General features: G+C 39.5%; 1 protein-coding gene across 1 annotated transcript; it reads left to right on the top strand.

The window, feature by feature from the left end:
• The first annotated feature begins 813 nt into the window (after window positions 1-813).
• Window positions 814-20,329, top strand: LOC132117856 (beta-1,4-galactosyltransferase 5-like). Its single transcript, XM_059527172.1, has 9 exons — window positions 814-1,089; window positions 15,424-15,543; window positions 15,962-16,075; window positions 16,461-16,588; window positions 17,652-17,768; window positions 18,097-18,284; window positions 18,405-18,527; window positions 19,399-19,500; window positions 20,091-20,329. Exons 1-9 carry the CDS (start codon window positions 981-983, stop codon window positions 20,236-20,238), a joined length of 1,149 nt encoding a protein of 382 aa, XP_059383155.1. The 5' UTR covers window positions 814-980; the 3' UTR covers window positions 20,239-20,329.
• The last annotated feature ends 19 nt before the right edge of the window (window positions 20,330-20,348 follow it).

Raw genomic sequence — 20,348 nt, 5'->3', positions numbered from 1 at the left:
TTGTAGTTTCTCCCTTTGGGTAGTTTTAAGTAATGCAATAAAACATAGATATTGTGTTATATATATATATATATATATATATATATATATATATATATATATATATATATATATATATATATATATATATATATAAATTATTGTTGCTGACAGGTAAATTGCAGTTTAAAAACGGACGTGCTGACGTCACATCAGAGTAATGGTTGCTGGGCGTTGTAGTTCAAATAAGGTGGGCGTGTCTGCAATGCGCAATTCTGTGATGCATTCATTTGGAATGACATCCTGATGAAAACACAGGCTTTCCACTTACACTTATTTGACGTCTTAAGATGAGCAAAGCCATTAATTATTGGGAGATTCTGTGTGGATGTAACACTGGATCTCATACGCTACCTAGTTTGCAGTAGTCATTATTAAAACAGTACATTGTTCTATTCTATTCAAATTTATTATTTTATGTTTTTGTTTTTTTTTAATCTCTGCTTTATTGTTTTGGCTGGTCAATGTCCACCAGGACAGATGGAATAATTGTTTATTTGAATTTTAAGGTCTTAAATAATATGCTGCATTAATGGGGTCATTCAGTTTACCCTTTGGTGATCAGTATGCGCCTTTATACTATAGCCTGCCTGTCTGTTTCACAGCCTCCCCGGGAAAACTGGACCATGATGCTTGCAGCGTTACGTAATCAAGTAAAGTCATGCATAGTAATTTTCACACAGTCCCTGCTTTGCAGACGGTCCCTAGAACATTGGCCAGATATGTGCGTAACGCATGCTTCCATTCATTATCAGCGCGCAGGAGGGTGTGCGTGTGACACACGGAATGAAGATGATGAGACTCCTATAGGACAAGTGAACCTTCTAGATTGGATACATTTCGGGGTCGGACCTGATCAGCGTGTCTCCATCCGCGTCCATTAAGCGGACACATATCTGCCCATACCGCCTACATTTAGAAGAATATCTGCGTCTCTCTGTATGATGCCGACACATATGAGATTTCGGAGAAGGTCATTTCTCGGGCTTATATTTCTATTCTCGCTCTCCACTTCGGCACTGTACTTCATCTATTCAGCTCCTGGCATAGGTAAGGCACTGAAACATTTAGTCATACAAGAAATAACATCTTTTCTGAATAGGCTACATGTGGGTGACAGCTGGTAATTGGGGCTGGTGTGTTTTACATAGGATTGTCAGTTGATGATGATTGTATGACGAATAGTGATTGTTTTTAATGTATCATGTATACATTATTATACAATAAGCCAGCGATCGCTTGTGTGTGTTTGGAGAAGCAAGTGTGCCAGTGTCCCCATCAGATCCGTGTCTCGTGCTCAGCGTGTAGACCTCCATTATAGAGAACGCTTCATATCTCCAGGCAAACAGCATAAACGAGCCTCATCTGGCTGAATTAGGCTTTGAGTTTAACTTCGTTGATAGATAGTGTTGTAATAACATTGTAAATTGCGCTAATATATGCTATCTCCGGCTTTCCGGGAGCGTTTTAATCGCTGCTTCGCGTAGTTTTTGGTCAAATCCCGCCCCACAGACGCGCCTTCCAGGCAGCGAAACTCCGCTTCCGTCATGAATATTTCATTAGGATATGCTTTCGTTACTAAGAACTATTAAATCTTGTATTTTAATACGGCTTATAGTGGGATTGGTAAATTCATCTTGGCGAAGAACTTCCCATTAACTTATTTATTTATTTATTTATTTATTTAAAATAATGCAATAGCAAACATTAACATTACATTCAAAAGTATTATCTTACGTCAAGAATATTCGTTAATCCATATGATTTAGGCTACATGTGTCGAAGTGTACGGTATATTAGGTTACATTAGGTTGATATAAACGGCCTAAAATGTGAGTGAGAATATAAAACATTAAGTAGCCTACATAGGCTAATAAACATTGAGATACAATTTGAGGCAATGCAAAGCTGTGGTTTTGCAGCTTTAGAGAAGAACTTAGTGTGGTCAAGTGTGTGATCTGCCTTGAGAGTGTTGCCTTCTGTGTCTTCTTGATATTTCTTTGTCATATAGTCTATATTCAACCCTTTCTCCTCTGTAGCCTTCATCTGCATTTCCTCAACTTATTTCTAAATTGGCTTTTAAAAAGCATTTAGCTTCCTTCTGAGTTCCCCGTGTTTAAAAGAAGAACAAGGACCAGCAATTGTGTTAATAATGAATGAAGAGTTCTGCAGAAGTGTGTTTGTCCCAGGAGGGGGGGGGGGGGTGGGGTTTGATTGACATGTGAAGGGAGTGAAGGGAATGCCCTCTTCTGGAAATATCTTTATTTAAAGCTGGGAAACACTGTCCCTTGTGTCTCTGGTAATTGTGGGGCTTTTTTCTGGCTTTGGCACTAGAGGACATTCAAAATATTTCTTTGGAAATCAGTGACTTTAGGTTATCTTCACCCAGAAAACAATGTTGTGAAGGAATTTGAAGGAAAAAAAAGATTCCTCAAGTTTAGTAATCTTACTATAATATGAAAGATTGTGTCATAATTTGCTCACCCATTCCCATATGATTATTAACCTATGGAAGACAAATAAGACAATTTTTAGTATTCTCTCGTTATCAACCCCATAATTTATTGTTGGTATTATAATAGTTTATAATACTTAATATTTACTGAGAAAAGACCCCAAATGATGACAGCTTAGACAAAAGCTTTGCACAGACATGCTGATTTTTTTATTGTTAGTTAAAAATTATGTATATATACAAAAAATAATAATTAAAGGACATGTTATAGTGACATATGTGAAGTGTCATAAGTGACATATCTTTTCTTCTGTATTGTGATATACAGTGCTTTCAAATCAATCGTTCCATAACATGCACTTTTAATTTCATGCTAACATACCATTATTACATCAACTTCAAGCTTTCACCCGCTCTAGATATCAAAACGGTGGACAGTGTGCCAGGAATTACAGTAGATACAGTTGACCTCAATTTGGCCAAAGACACACTATCAGAGTGCTGTGTATCTCTCTATATTTATCTCAGTGGTGAATGCAGTGGAAGCATGGAGACACATGTCTCGTGTTCCCATGGAAACAAAGGCAGCAGCTCTGTTAGCCCTGAGGGCTATTTAATGTCTGTCAAGGGAATTAGGTTCGTAGGTCACGGAAACCTACAGTAAACCACTTACTGCTCATTTGACAAGCGCCGCGGCTCAGGGGAGCGATCGTGGGCCACAGATGTGTCTGATTGCTGCAGTTTATTGAATTAAACCAAGAGAAATCCTGCAGGAGCTCACTGGAGCACAGATCCTATTTATAGTCGCGGACCCCATGGAAACCCAGGTGCCTCAGTTCGTCCTCTGAGCAAACCACTGAACGCCCGACAGAAGACCAAAGGGGACGAGGAACCGTCTTTCTGCAGGACTGCCTCCATCCCAGTCCTGAATGTGCAGTCGAGGTTCAGAAAGTGAGGAATGCATCTGACATAATCCTGATGTTCATGATGTTCATGAAATCATTGTTGAGCAATGTCTCTAATCTATGACTATGGGATTAGATCCAATGATTCCCATGAGATGGTGGTCCTATATGAGATTATGCCAAGTAGGTCCTGGAAACACATTCAAACCGAACAGATTTTTGGGTTACATTTATGAGGTTTATCAGTCTGTTTTTCCCTTAGATTTTAGGGGTAGTTAACAGTTGGGGTTGTTTGACAGAAATGTTCTTGAGCTAGGAACAGATCCCTGAAAAAACAGATTCTTCTTCATGTCTAGCAGCTAACAGCATAGTGTACATGGTGACCTTCTTTTGTCTGTTTTTTTAAAGGTTATTCATCAAACCACATTTGCGTGTTCCACTGCACAGGATCTTGCACCACTGTGTGTTGGTCTTTCTGAACAGCAGTCTACCATACTTTCCGTGAAGCCTGTTGTTTCGACTGACAGACTTGTGGTTATGTCGGATTTTGTGTGTGCCAGAATGTTGCATGCTGAGCCACAGCACTCATGTACATAGGTTATTATTTAAAGGTGGGCTTGAAAACATTATATGATCTTTATCATCGTATATGAATATCATGTCAAAAGGAAAAGACAGGATTTGCTGTTGTTTTTTGTTGTTGTTGTTTTTTGAGTGGCTTCTAGATGAAAAGCTATGTTTCCAACCAAAGATGGAAATGTAACTTATGTGCAAACCTGGGACATTGCATAAGACATTTGTGAATAAAGCACCATTTCCATCCAACAAGTCCTACTCAATTGTGCATAAGTTTTTGAATGCACATTTTTACCATTTATGCATCTCCACCCATCCATTTTTTTTCATGCAATATTTCAAAATGTGCATAAACATAAGTTGATGGAAACAAAGCTAATATTAAGGTGTTTTGTTGTTTCTAAATGCTTGCTGACAGATCTAAGTCAAATAGGCCCTCCCCATGACTGAATGATATTCTGGGCTTCACCAGAGGTCTTGAACCCTGCCCCTGAAGACCCACTGCAGAGTTTAACACATCTGAACCAGCTAATCAAAGTATCTTAGGCAGTTGTGTTGGAGCAGGTTTGAAATAAACTTGAAATAGACTCCAGGCGCAAAGTTGAAGACCTCTGGTAAAAAGTTTGAAATTTTTACCTTAAGGAGCTGTTTTTACCTGATTTAACCCATAATAATTTGTTTTGTTGGTAAGTTGATTCAGTGTAACTAAGTATTTTGTTATAATTTTTTTCCCCCATTTTATCGGTGTATATGAAGTGAAAAAAGATTAGGAGTATGCATGCATGTAAGAAAGGTTAGCACTTATGCAAACAAGTATGCATGACTTTTACTTTTTCCCTTTTCAAGCTTTGTAACCACATAGGTTGCCACATGCGTTGCACTTTAATACCTGCACATATATGTGCAATGCATGTGGTAACCTATGTGTTCAACTCCGCAATCCCCAAAAACCTACTTAAACGAACGCTCGTGGAGACACATGCAAATGCTTTAAAGCTACAAAGCCTAGAACCGTGCAGAAACAACATGTACTGAAAGAATCATTCACGTCTTCCTTGTAGTGGTGTGAGAGGACGTTTATAATGCAGGATCCTACCAACCTCACATCTACATTGTTTTATCTTGTAAAAGTCAATGAACTGTGTGAATGGCTTGACACAGAGTGGCAGGGCATTCAGCTGGTCTCTGGTTATTTGCATGGCCATTTGTTTACCGAAGATTAGGGCACATGGAAACGCAACTCCGAGGATCATGGGTAAAAGAAGGGCAAAAGCTTCCAGCATGTCATTTTGTGATAGGTAGGGAAATATCTGTTTGCCCACCTGTAGTTTGATCCACATGATAGACAAAGAAAAACAAACATGGATATAAAAGATTTAAATAATTAGTTATTTGTGAATATCTTTTTTTTATGCATATTTAGTTATTCATTTATTACAAATGATTGCAGTGTAATTTGTTCTGCAGTAATACAGGAGATGAATCTATAAATACTGAACCCTTAGACACTCAGACTGTCATATTCTGTCTTACTTTGGTGAAATGCTCACAGTTATAGGATGTTATTAACCACATGTTGTACCTACATTGAAAGCATGCCCACTAGAGCTACAGTCTAATGCCCAAGGACAGTAATGTGACACTAAATGACATACTAAGAATGGAATTTGGTTAAATTGGGAGCAGATAGCCATCCTGCTGCTGGGTTATCGCCCTTCTCAACCCTTTCCAGCTCTCCTCCTGTAAAGGCCTCCATGCTCTTGAAACTGTATTGTGAGACACACTAAACTTCCATGCGATGGCATATATGGTGCACTATCTGTGCAGGTACTGCCTCGTGCTACGAGTAAAGAGAAGGACCCTAGCAAAACCACCTGAAACACCATTGCCTTTTTTGGAGTTGTCTTGCTTTTGCCTCTCTAGTGCATTTACATTTATGCATTTAGCAGACGCTTTTATCCAAAACGCCTTACAGTGCATGCAGGCTGTACATTTGTTTTTGTTTTTTCCAGTATATGTGTTTCTTGGGAATTGAACCCACAAACAGAGATCCCACAGATCTACTGTAGATTCAAAGGAAAGCCTTTGGCTTGAGTTCAGAAGGTATGGGATAACACTAGTGTTGAAGTTCTCAGGAAATATACTGACACTGTGTCAGAGAGATTATATAATATTTGCTATAATTATTATAACCAAATTATTATTTAACCAAATATTATAGTTAAAAGTGGATAAAACCAGTACGACTCACTTCATCTGATATACAGCATGTTGTGCTCAGAGCAACCATCTCTGCATGTTTCATGAACATTATGAAATGAAGTCGTGTTTTGGAGGCATAAAATGGGTCAATATTTACAGATCTGTCAGGTGTTCTAATACTTTTGGCCACCACTGTATACATAAAAACTACAAACTGGAGAGTTTTCTGTTAAAATGACCTAGAAACCTGCAGTGTACAATCAGAAAAGAGTCTTTATCTCTTACACACGGCTGAAGAGGTTTGGTTTTGGAGGCAGTGCATGTGTGTGGGTGTTCACAGGCAGTGACATGCAACATTACTCTCATTTGACTGCCACCGCAGCGTCCAGAAATGAGGAAACTCCGGTCATGCAGGATGAGTTTGTGTGGCTGATCCAAACGTTGCATGTTCCAGCAAGAATTTGCCTTCTTTAAATCATTCTGGACCGCCTTCCTTCTTGTCAGGTTTTCAAATAAACATTTCTAAACATAAATGGAGCAGTATCAAAGGCCAATGGTCTGGTGCCCTGCTTTGACCAGCTGGCAAACTGAAATGTGCTACTCCGCTTAACAGCCTGCAGTATAGTGATAAACTCTCTCGTGTTAACTTACTATGTCGGGAAAATGACAAGGAAATGTGTGTCAGCCAAAGCAATTATCAGTTTTATGGTGTAATATTCAACCGGTAAGTTTTGATTCACATGAACTAAAACTAAACATGAATGTTCACGCACAGAACGGATGCAGTTTGCAAAGAATTACAACTAAAATGTATAAATATGCCACTAATTTGTCAAAACATAATTGCCACAAGTGTGTTGGTGTACTCTTTGTTTCTAGGTCTTGATCGAATTATCCTGGGATTTACAGTAACAATCACTGATCTATAAAATATTAGGTAACACTTTAACATAAGGACCAGTTCTCACTTTTAACTAGATGATTTATTAACATGGCTATTATTAACATACTGGCTGTTCATTAGTGCTTATAAAGCACATATTCTGCATGACCATATTCTACATCTATACTATTAATAAGCAGCAAATTAGGAGTTAATTGAGGCAAAAGTCATAGTTAAAGGTTTGTTATTAGCAAGAATCGGACAGTAAAATGAAGTGTGATCTAATGTTCCCTATTATAGATCAGTGTCTTGGCTTTGACATGTTTGTGTTTGAGTTATTTGCATCCCAGATGGTAGCCTGGAGGGGTGCAAGACTAATTAAACACAGTAAGCAAGTGTTGTCACAGCAACAGGAGCTCTGTTGATACTGTAGTCATGGCAGCCGGTGTCACATGCCTGCCGTGTCATAGCAAAGCAGCAGAAATCAGGGTTTACTCTCCAGCTGATTGGTTGCATCTGAGAGCATCACATTCTGCTGTTAAACTACAAAGCATATGCCACAGAAAGAAAAAAGATGGTGTGCATTTGCATTTATTCATTTACTAGACATTTTACCCAAAAATGAGGAATACAATTAATATTATTTTTCTTTTGAAAAAATATTTAAATATTAATTGCAATCATTTCAATATTTCAAGACTGTTAGAATATTTCTATAAAAAATCATATAATTAAGGAGTCATTTTCTGTTATTTGAGGTTTTATTTTTTATTTACTTTATAATTTCTTTTTATACAGGCCGGAAGTTATGTCATTATTCACTGAAAACCTTGCCCTACCTCATAGTTCTCAAGTTTTGCATGTGTGTGTGTGTGTGTGTGTGTGTGTGTGTGTGTGAGAGAGAGAGAGAGAGAGAGAGAGAGAGAGAGAGAGAGAGAAAGTGTGTGTGTGTGTGTGTGTGTGTGAGAGAGAGAGAGAGAGAGAGAGAGAGAGAGAGAGAGAGAGAAAGTGTGTGTGTGTGTGTGTGTGTGTGTGTGTGTGTGTGTGTGTGAGAGAGAGAGAGAGAGAGAGAGAGAGAGAAAGTGTGTGTGTGTGTGTGTCAAGAGGTAAGCAGGCTTAGTTAATTTATAGAGTACAGTCATAAGGCTACTTTATCTGAGTTAAATTGTCACATGCATACACACACACATACACACACACACACACACACACATACACACACACACACATACACACACACACATACACACACACACACATACACATGCATATTTGTTTTTGTGTAAAGTGTGTTCATCCCATAGGCGTAATGGTTTTTATACTGTACAAACTGTATATTCTATGGCCCTACACCAACCCTAACCCTCACAGGAAACTTTGTGCATTTTTACTTTCTCAAAAAAACTCATTCTGTATGATTTATGGCAAGATGATTTATGGCATCTCATGGCAAGATGGCGCCGCACATGGCTGCTTCAGTGCTTGGCTCTCCAGTGTTTGTACTGTTTTTGTTCGTTTTTCCTGTTTTTTGTTTAACAAACACGATCAGTTTCACCAGGGATGAACTGCTGAACATTCGGCAGAACACACCACATGATATTTTTCCGGATTTCTATTATACAGACGTTTTACTGAACATTGTTATTGGAGGAGCAGCAGCGCTGATCAAGCGCTTCAGGACGCGCAGACGGGGAAAGCGAGCGGGAGCGCTCGTCAGACTCAGGAAGCGCGGATTTCGAACGCCGTTGCCTAGCATCCATCTCGCAAATCTCCGCTCTCTACCCAACAAAACGGATGAACTCCTTCTGCTCTCTCGGACAAATAAGGATTTCTCTCACTCTGCTGCTCTGTGTTTCACGGAAACCTGGCTGAATGACGCCATACCGGACAGCGCACTCCATCTGCCGGACTTTCAGCTGTTTAGAGCGGATCGCGACGCAGAATCAACGGGGAAATCGCGCGGCGGCGGGACATGCTTTTACATCAATGAACGGTGGTGTACAGATGTAACTGTGTTAAAGAAGATGTGCTGTCCTGATCTAGAAACGCAGTTTATCAACTGCAAGCCGTTCTATTCGCCGCGGGAGTTTCACTCGTTCATTCTGGTTAGTGTTTACATCCCTCCTCAAGCGCAAGTAAGTCTGGCTTTACAGAAACTCGCTGATCAGATCACAGACACAGAACAACAACACCCGGACTCTGTTTTAATCATTCTTGGGGACTTTAATAAAGCCAATCTCTCCCGTGAACTGCCAAAATACAGACAGCATGTTACCTGTCCCACCAGAGACAGTAATATACTGGATCACTGTTACACCACAATAAACGATGCATATCACTCTGTTCCACGAGCAGCTTTGGGACGTTCTGATCACTGTCTGGTTCATCTTATACCGACCTACAAGCAGAAACTTAAATCTGCTAAACCTGTAGTAAAGACTGTGAAGAGATGGACCAGCGAAACAGAGCAGGACTTACAATCTTGTTTTGACATCACAGACTGGAGCGTTTTTGAAGCTGCTACCACCGATCTGGACGAACTCACAGAGACTGTAACATCCTATATTAGTTTCTGTGAGGATATATGCATTCCTACCAGGACTTATTTAACATTCAACAATGATAAGCCATGGTTTACAGTAAAACTCAGACACCTTCGTCAGGCCAAAGAGGATGCCTACAGAAATGGGGACAGGGTCTTGTACAATCAGGCCAGGAACACACTGAACAAAGAGATTAGAGCGGCTAAAAAGACCTATGCTAAAAAGTTGGAAGACCAGTTTACTTCCAACGACTCTACTTCAGTTTGGAGAGGACTGAGAGCCATCACAAACTACAAGACACCATCCCCTTGCACTGAGGCTAATCAACGACTTGCTAACGACCTGAATGAGTTTTATTGTAGATTTGAAACCCCCAACACCCACTCTGACCATCTCCCTACACAACCATTAACACCTCCTGCAATCCCCCTCTCCATACCTCCTGCTCTTCAAATCTGTGAAGATGATGTGCGCCAGGTCTTCAAGAAAAACAAAAGAAGAAAAGCACCAGGCCCAGATGGCGTTACACCAGCCTGTCTGAAAATCTGTGCTGACCAGCTGGCCCCCATCTTTTCACAGATCTTCAACAGATCTCTGGAGTTGTGTGAAGTGCCTTCCTGCTTCAAACGCTCCACCATAATCCCCATTCCAAAGAAACCCAAGATAACAGGACTTAACGACTACAGACCTGTGGCTCTAACGTCTGTCGTCATGAAGTCGTTTGAAAAACTGGTTCTGGCTTATCTGAAGGACATCACTGGACCCTTACTGGACCCCCTGCAGTTTGCGTACCGAGCAAACAGGTCCGTGGATGATGCAATCAACATGGCATTGCACTTCATCCTGCAACATCTGGACAAAACAGGGACTTATGTGAGGATCCTGTTTGTGGACTTTAGTTCGGCTTTCAACACCATCATCCCAACAACCCTCCAGACCAAACTGACCCAGCTCTCTGTTCCTAGCTCTATCTGTCAGTGGATCACCAGCTTTCTGACAGATAGGCAACAGTTAGTGAGACTGGGGAAATTCATGTCAAACAGCTGCTCCACCAACACTGGTGCCCCTCAGGGATGTGTTCTCTCCCCTCTGCTCTTCTCCCTGTACACCAACGACTGCACCTCTAAAGACCCCTCTGTCAAGCTCCTGAAGTTTGCAGACGACACTACAGTCATCGGCCTCATCCAGGACGGTGACGAGTCTGCTTACAGACAGGAGGTTGAGCAGCTGGCTGTCTGGTGCAGTCTTAACAACCTGGAGCTGAACACGCTCAAAACAGTGGAGATGACTGTGGACTTTAGGAGAAACCCCCCTGCACTTTCCCCACTCACCATCATGAACAGCACTGTGGCTGCAGTGGAGTCATTCAGATTCCTGGGAACCACCATCTCTCAGGACCTGAAGTGGGTCAATCACATTGGCTCCATTGTGAAAAAAGCCCAACAAAGGTTGTACTTCCTTCGCCAGCTGAGGAAGTTTAACCTGCCACAGGAGCTGCTGAAACAGTTCTACTCAGCCGTCATTGAGTCAGTCCTGTGTACTTCAATTACTGTCTGGTTTGGTTCAGCTACAAAATCAGATATCAGAAGACTACAGAGAACTGTTCGGACTGCTGAAAGGATTATTGGTGCTCCCCTGCCCACCCTCCAAGAACTGTACACATCCAGAGTGAGGAAAAGGACTCAGAAAATCACTCTGGATCCCTCACATCCAAGTCACCCCATCTTTGAACTTTTGCCATCTGGCCGGCGCCTCAGAGCCGCAAATACAAGAACAGCAAGGCACAAGAATAGTTTCTTCCCCCAGGCAATCTACCTCATGAACAGTTAAATGTTTCCCACTTAAACTTATGCTTATGCAAAAATGTGCAATATCCTTATATTTATTTGTTACCCCTCCATCCTAGAACATTCCTGCATCTCACTCAATCCTATTCCATTATCATTTATAGCACAATTGTTTATACACTTATTTATTTGCCAATTTGTAATTCTCCCGTAATTTTTTTTTTCTTTTTTTTTCTGTGTGTTGTTGTGTGTCTGTTTACTGGAAGCTTATGTCACTAAAACAAATTCCTTGTATGCGCAAGCATACTTGGCAATAAAGCTCTTTCTGATTCTGATTTATAAGCGTTTTGAAAAATGGGGACATGGGTTATGTCCTCGTAAGTCACCCTCTCCTTGTAATAACTGTGTCATACCCATGTCATTATACAGAGTTGTGTCCTGATATGATACAAAAACAAGAGCACACACACACACACACACACACACACACACACACACACACACACACACACACACACACACACACATACACTCACACACACACACACACACACACACACACACATACACACACACATACAGTACACACTTACAGTATGCTTGCTTAAGGTGGTTTTATGCATTCCAGTTTGGTTTCAGGCTAGAGCTGTGTGTGTTCTTGTCTCGAGTAATGAGCGAAGATTAGAAGCTATTCTTTTTTCAGGTTTTTAGTGTATGTGTGTGTGTGTGTGTGTGTGTGTGTGTGTGTACTTAACCATCTTTTGGTGGCAAATATTTTCCCTGAAATGAGCTACATCTGACAAAACCTTTTTTAAACTGTAAATATGCAGACATTATTTATAACTAGCTGTATATAGAAACAGTCTATGGACTGTTCCTGTTTGATAGCTAACGTGTGTGTGTACAGGAAGAAGATATCTGAGGCCTGTTAGGGAGACAAAATCTCTTCCTGCTTCATTTTTCATGTGCCTTCAAAATCACATGTGCTATTGTTGTTAATAATTGTTTGTTCATGAATATTTGTAGTGCCTGAAGAGCAAGTCCTGTATTTAAAAATGTTGACTTTTTAAGCTGTACTTTTGAAGAAGTTTAGGATTTAATATTTTAAGATGTCTATATGAATAATACCATCTCATCAAATTATCATCTACACTTTCATTACATCAAATAAAACATAGATTTTTTACATGCACACTGCTTATTTTTAAGTTAAGCGTTACATCCAGTGTAATACTGGATGAAAAAGTAAAAAAAAAAGATATATAATTTATGTCAATTATAGAGAGACATGGAGTGTTCCTGTAGCTCAACTGGTAACGCATGCGCAAGGTTGGGGGTTCGATTCCCCGGAAACACATGATTGTAGAAAATTGTTAGCCTGAATGCAATGTAAGTCGCTTTGGAAAAAAGGCATCTGCTAAAAGCATACATTTATTTTTATTTTTATTCATGTCAAGATTTTCAGATTGAAAAAAAAAAAAAAAATTCTAGCTATATTGTATGCTTTGGTTTGAGTAATGTGTCATTAGCTTTGCAACATACCAACATTTGTGTATATCTAATAAACTCTTTGTATAGAAAAGACTAAACATTCATTAAACAAGAAAAACAAATTAATTAATAGAGGACAATTTTGAAAGCATTTGCATTGATAAAGAGAAGACAGAGACAGATGAAGTTATTCAGCTGGCTGTTCTTGTGAAAGTACACTAGATGGAGATCAGTTAGATAAGAAATATAACCAGACAACTTGAAAACTTCATTTCAACATTTCGGTCGTGTGTGTGTATGTGTGTGTGTGTGGGGGGGGGGGGGGGGGGTGTAGTAGTGCATGGGTGGGCTACACTTCTGCCTTATGAGTAACCCATGACTGGTCTTCATGTGATCTGGTCCACAAGGTCCGATCAGGTCGTTGCTAGCATATGACTCTGTGCTTTATATTTTTTATACATTATTGCTTAAAAGTTTGGGGTCATGATACATTATTATTACTATTATTATTATTATTCCGCAGTATGATGCATTCAGTTGTTTAAAATGGACAGAAAGGACTTTTACACTATAGGTTACCAAATAATAATAATAATAATAATAAAAGCTTTCAGAATAATGCTGTATTTATGAATTTGTATTTATAAGAAACTGTTCACTGAAGACTGGAATATTGGTGCTGAAAATGTAGCTTTGCCATCGCAGCAAAAAATTACGTTTTACAATATTTTCGAGTACACATCAAGTAGTTAAAATTGTAATAATAGTTCACAATATTGCTATATTTATGATCTCATAAATGCAGCCTTAGTGAAAATATGAGACTTATGAGAGATTAAAACATCTAACTGACCTCAATATTTTGAATGGTGGTGTATCAGATTTTATTTTCTTTTTTTCAGGCAGTACTTTTATTAATAGCGCATCAGATCCATATTTAGATGGAGTCGGCTGATTTTGTCTTTTGTAGTTGTTCAGTCAGAAAGCCCCACCCCAGCAGCAGCATGATCATGTGATCACAGCTCACTGAAGTCACGAGGCACTGTATGGTCGTCTGGAGCGTCTGAAATGCTGGAATACTGCTGACAGGACATCAGCTGGTTCATGTCACCATAAATCAATGCCAGCGTCCAATTAAGTAATAAAATGTGTGCTGATATTAGTCAAACAACTCTCCACCTAATGCTTACATGAATGTAATTATATCGTATTACACCAATGTTTGAAGAAGAATCTGGGCGGGGGTCATCAGGACTCATGAGATATGAGATGAGGCAAACACAATCATAAAGATTTATGGACATGTTTTATTGTTGTATTAGTGCTATAAACTGGTCTTAATAAAACGCTGATTGATGCTCTGTACTGTAGTTTATAGGCCATGAGATGTTAAGCTAAAGCTTAGTGTGCTGTTGTGCTTTGAAAAGAAATGCAATTATCATCTAGTCATTCCATTAGAAAGAAAGTCACTAATCAGATTCCAGCTTATTTTACTGCACCATTCAAAAGATAATGTTGTAATGTTTTGGGAATGTGTAATCACAGTATTTATATGAATCTATACAGCAGCTCGTATATATTTATAAGATATGCCTTGAGGAGGTTTTATATGTGCTCAGCATGAACAAATCTGTTTTGAAAAAAAAAGAAGAAACATGGAAGGTATCCATTATTAAGCACAGCCATGTACCACCCATTCTCCCAGTGTTTCTGTATGAAATGAGGTTTGTGTTCATGTACAGTAAACGGGTGCAGTGTGTTTAAGGGAGGAATTGCACAGTTGTAAAACTGTTCTAAAGATGCACACACACACACACACACACACACACACAGTTAGAGTGTGAGCATAAAGATGTGTGGGATATCTGAGGGACGGTCCTACCAGCACATAAAGAGCCATTGTTTTCTGCTTTATCAGTATGGCCTTGTGACTGTGCAGGACACACACACACACACACTCATAAAGTACGGAGTCCAGCACTGCAGGCTTGCACTTATTTTATCCTTGTTAATGCAAAAATTAAACATTAAAGCCTGAAAATGAGGTTGTTGTTTTACAGCATGTGAAAGTGTGTGGAATCTATTAAACACACAGTCTGTGGGATTCTCACCCAACCAACACTAGTGTGTTGTATTTGGCAGAATTACAGTATGTGTCCATAATTATTATACTGTATATTGTTCAAGATTATTACTGCATTTGTGTGGACTACTGTTATGGTATATTTGTGTGTGTTTAACATCATCTAGTCACCATTTACTTATGGTAAAAGTGAAGCATGGGAATCATTTTTATCATCTCCCTTTTGATCTACATAACATAAGATAAGAAAGAACATTTTCTAGGTGAAACATTCCTTCTCTCCAGAAAATATTCTTCTCTCTTGTTGTTGTCTTGCTGATGGTCCTTTAGAAAACGAATGTTAGAGCGCCGATCTCACACCAGCTGCAGACCGAGGGCATGATCATGATGTGTCGTGTCAGTATATATGCAGTTGTTCTGTTGATAATAACTCTCTCTTTTTCTCTTTTTCTCTCTCAGTTAATGAGTACCTGTTCATGGTTCAGGCCCGTGGGATCCAGATCCGTGAGAATGTGAAGTATATGGGAGCACAGGTTCTTGAGCAGGTGGTGCGCAGTGCCTACAACGTCAACAGCACAGGTACTGTACCAAACCTCACGGAGAGCAGAGAACAGCCCTCTTATCTTCCTTCCTATAGAGCGTCCCGTCAGCAGAGAGCATTACATCCTTCTGAAAACAGCACAGTTAGCCCATAACTATAAGGGATTTAGTGAAAATCTTTAATAAGATGTATTATAAAACATGTTTGCATTGTGTCTTTGAATGTACACTAGTAAACGTATATCTACAAAACCAAAAGAGGCGTTTTCATGGCCAAACCCCAAACATCTCTGCAAAGTCCAGGGTGGGATAACACCAGGGTTTATGAAGTATGTGGTCTCACAGAGAAAAAAAAAGAAAGAAAGAAAGAAAAGAACTGCTGGTTCTTGGGAAGATTCAGCAGTTGGGGTGTTTGTAATGTGTTGCTGTATGAATGTGTGATTCTCTTGTTTTCTAGACTATACATATGAGTTTAACTCGAGTGAGACAGATGTCCCCAGCACTCCTTACCTCCCGGAGGGCTTCACGTACAAGCCTGATCAGGTCTGCCCGGAGAAACTGCCCTCCATGAGTAAGTGCAGGAACTTGAGCTTTCTTTGCTAATTTCGGAAACACACTTCAGATGCACTGTATGACATTCAGCCAATGAGCTGGTGCAGCTCCTAAGAGTCATTTCCTCAGTGAATCACGTTGCTCTTTGTGTTTGTTGATGAAAGAATGAAGAAGTTGACAAAACCAGATAATCATCTTGTCTCAACCTGAAGGGAGTTATTACGAAATAACGAACCGACGTTAAATATTAAATGGCTTCTAAATAAACATTTTGAAACTGGTTTTGGAATAGAGTTTGTTTCTGGTGACTTTAGCTGTGATTACAGTGAATGTGCTCACAAATACTGCTATGATCGACGGCAGTTGTTCTGACGATTTGCATGTTGTCTCTTCCTGTCTGTCAGAGGGCAAGATGAAGGTGAACATGAGTGAGATCGCTCTAGAGGAGGTTGAGAGACTTCTCACGAAGGCAGATCCAAGTGTGTCACTCGGGGGCCACTGGAAACCCCACGACTGTCTCCCACGCTGGAAGGTGCGTCCTAAAAAACGGAAGCTGTCTCTCCCCTTTTCTTTTTTTGTTCCTTTATGTGGTTGTAAGTGTGAAAGTGTGCTTCACGAAAAGTTATGTTGCAAGGCGGGTTGAGTCTGTTACTTTTTTTAAAGCTGCAGTCCGTAACTTTTCACTCTAGCGGTTAATAAACTGAACTGTGTCCGTCTTGCGGACGAACATTGTAGCCGGAGCTACTGTACTTCTCTCTGATCACACAGGTACTGAGCTACTCCGCAGCGGTACCTATCCGAACCATTCTAAATAGTCCAAATATAAACACTTATTATAGGTGTACCGTAGTGTTTCAGGACAAGCCAAAAACACCGTTTGGAAAATGGATTTGTGGTGTACTCGCTTATTATAGAAATTCACAAACACAAAAAAAGTTACAGACTTAAATGCCTGTTAATTGCTTCTCCAGTTTTCATTTGGGAATTAATGCTTCTGTTAAAAACCGTTGTTGCCAAATTAAACTGTTTTATGCAAGTAGCAGAAGATTATTATTATTTTTTTTAATCAAATGTAGTTTTGTAAACATGCTTCGATATAGTAATACACAAATTGTTATACGTAACCTCACATAAAAAAAAATCTAATTTCTAAGACTATTTAAAACACATATGGGACAGTGGAAAGAAGCAGTTTAATCATATAATCTGACTTAGGAAATAATTAACTGAAATGGAAAAGATGAGTATTTCATGGAAATGAATAAAACTGTTATCAGTATTTCATTTTTTTATTTAATTAGCCATTCATTCATTGCTGTAGCATTTGTGAATTTGAAATCAGATACAAAACTGGGACAATCTTAAAAACACATCTGAACAGAACGTGCGCTAAAATCATGAAGATATTTCCAATATTGGATATTTTTCTGAAAAAATAAAGAACACCAAACATATCTTTAAAACCTAGCCCTGACTCACACATACAAATGCATCTTAGATATTGTAGCAGTTTTAGAAATGTGGTAAAATGATGAACTTTGAGGATCTTTGACACTGATAACTGATATTTCTTCATTTTTCATGCGATCATTTAGGTGGCCATCTTGGTTCCTTTCCGTGATCGCCATGAGCACCTTCCCATACTTTTCCGACATCTGATCCCAGCGCTTCAGAGGCAGAGACTGCAGTTCGGTTTCTACGTCATTGAACAGGTGAGGAAAATCAATCTGTCAGACTGTACAAGCTTCTGAAGATTTGTACACTGCAAGAACTGTTTGTGTAGTATGGTAGCATGCTCTTCTGACCCATAATATCTGTCACACCATTTGTCAAACTATTCAAAATCGTCCCACTGAAACACAGCACAACATAAGTTGACTTGTACAAATGATGTATGCACTACACATTAATTCAGCTCAGCTTCTGTGAATGTGTTACTGTCTGTATCATGAGCAACACTAAAGCAGTCCTGTTCCATTGTAAACTCTTTTGTAAGTATTGGTAAGACGTAAAGGAAAGAATGTTTGTGTGTGTCCACAGGCAGGAACTGAACCGTTCAATCGTGCCATGCTGTTTAATGTCGGTTTCAAAGAGGCCATGAAGGACTTGAACTGGGATTGTGTAATATTTCACGATGTCGACCACATTCTGGAAAACGACCGCAACTACTATGGTTGTGGTGACATGCCGAGACACTTTGCAGTCAAACTCAACAAGTACTCTTACATGTACGTTTGTATAACATGCTGTTTTCTCTACGTGTGATTTTGAAATGTTGTTCGGTCTGCGTATGAATTATGAATGATGTTTGGTGGAGAATAAAGATGGGTATCTCTGTGAACATGCAGGCTTCCCTATGAGGAGTTCTTTGGTGGTGTGAGTGGACTCACCGTGGAGCAGTACAGGAAGATAAACGGCTTTCCCAATGCATTCTGGGGCTGGGGAGGGGAAGACGACGACCTTTGGAACAGGTACGGAGGTGAAATTCTTTAGAGGGATTGTGCAACGCAATTAACTCCGTAACTGTTTTTTTCCGAAAGAGACACTCCCACAAAAGTGGTCTAGCAGCTGGTTTACTGTAAAAGATGATAATAACACTTCCTGTACTGGACTGGACTATCTGGATCCCAATAAATGTACAGTACTTACTATAAAAGGAATGACTGCCAGCGGACGTTAAAGGTGCGCTCAGTAATTTCCCCTCAATTAAGATGGATTACACTGAAAACAAATGAGCACTTTTGATTTTCAAAGCTTAATTTTGTTTCACATGGCTACCATTACTCTTAAAAAGAAGAACACTGCCATTTCATTTTATTGTATACTTAAATTATTTATTGTATTTAGAAGTAAACTTGAGTAAAGCTCAAGGATGTTTTCTAAGTTTCATGTAGAAAGTATACTAAAATCAATTTAATGTTAGTACATTTGTATTAAACTGACATCATGCTTATAGTTTATTAAGAATTGTGAATAAGGGGAAGTTGTGGCCTAGTGGTTAGAGAGTTTGACTCCTAACGCTAAGGTTGTGGGTTTGAGTCTCAGGCTGGAGAGATCACGACTGAAGTGTCCTTGAGCAAAGCACCGAACCCCAAACTGCTCCTCGGGCGCCACTGCATAAATGATGTTCAGTGTGTGTGTGTGTGTGTGTGTGTGTGTGTGTTCACTGCTGTGTGTGTGTGTGTGTGTGCACTTTGGATAAGTTAAATGCAGAGCATAATATCTTTTGCATGATGTTGCATCTATACAGTATAGTTTGTGTCATAAAAAGTAAATAATGTCAATAGTTCTTCACTTTGCAGTGACTGGAACATAGTTGACGCTCGTATGTGTTTTATCCAGGGTTCAGTTTGCTGGCTACAAAGTAAGTCGACCTCGTGGAGACACTGGTCGTTATATGTCTATACCACACCACCACCGCGGGGAAGTCCAGTTTCTTGGCAGGTATGATGAGAACAGCCCTTTCCAAATATTTATTTTGTCATATTTCAGACGACATCCTGAGCGCATGCAGTCAACATCGAATAGTTGGGTAATAGAATGCAATGGTTCTTACATAAACAATTATTATGCAAATTGTTGCACTGAATTGAATTTCATTGAAAAAGCCCAGTCTTTCATAAGATTATGACTTATTCGTGAAACACATGTACACCAGATTTCTGTGTTGATCTTTCTAAAATCCATTGTTGTGTAAATTGAACTAAATGAATAGCATAAAATTAGCATATTTTAGATCCCTTAATCCTGCACCGTACATTAACATAACAACTACCACACTGACTACTAATATGCAGGAGTTTACGGAGGGAAAACTTATAGTTAATAATGAGACCCCAAACTAAAATGTGAAATAAAATAGTTTTACAGACATCCATTCTGCTCATGCTTTTTTTAATGGTTTACATAAAAATGTAATAACTATAATTACATTATAATTTGTTCTGCTTGTTTTTCAATATTGGGCTGAAAGCCCATGCTGAATAAGTTTTTGACATGCTGCTGAAATCACATTTTCTCCCTTTGTTTTTCAGATACAAGTTGCTCCGTAGATCCAAGGAGAGACAGAGCCTGGACGGCCTGAATAACTTGAATTACTCCCCTCTAGTGTCCCGGAGGAGTCTGTACACTAATGTGTCAGTGTCGCTCAGTCGAGACCTGGCTCCCATCACCGACTACTGACAACACACACGACAGACCCCCTCCACATGCTACGACATCTTTATTAGTTATTATTGGGAGGTTTGGGGGAGGGGGGGATTCCTTAAATCTTTTTTGCACTGAGCATTTTC

Source organism: Carassius carassius, chromosome 37, assembly GCF_963082965.1.
Source record: "Carassius carassius chromosome 37, fCarCar2.1, whole genome shotgun sequence".
NCBI lineage: Eukaryota > Metazoa > Chordata > Actinopteri > Cypriniformes > Cyprinidae > Carassius > Carassius carassius.
Note: the sequence above shows the minus strand (reverse complement) of the source record. Positions and strands in the feature narration are given on the sequence as shown.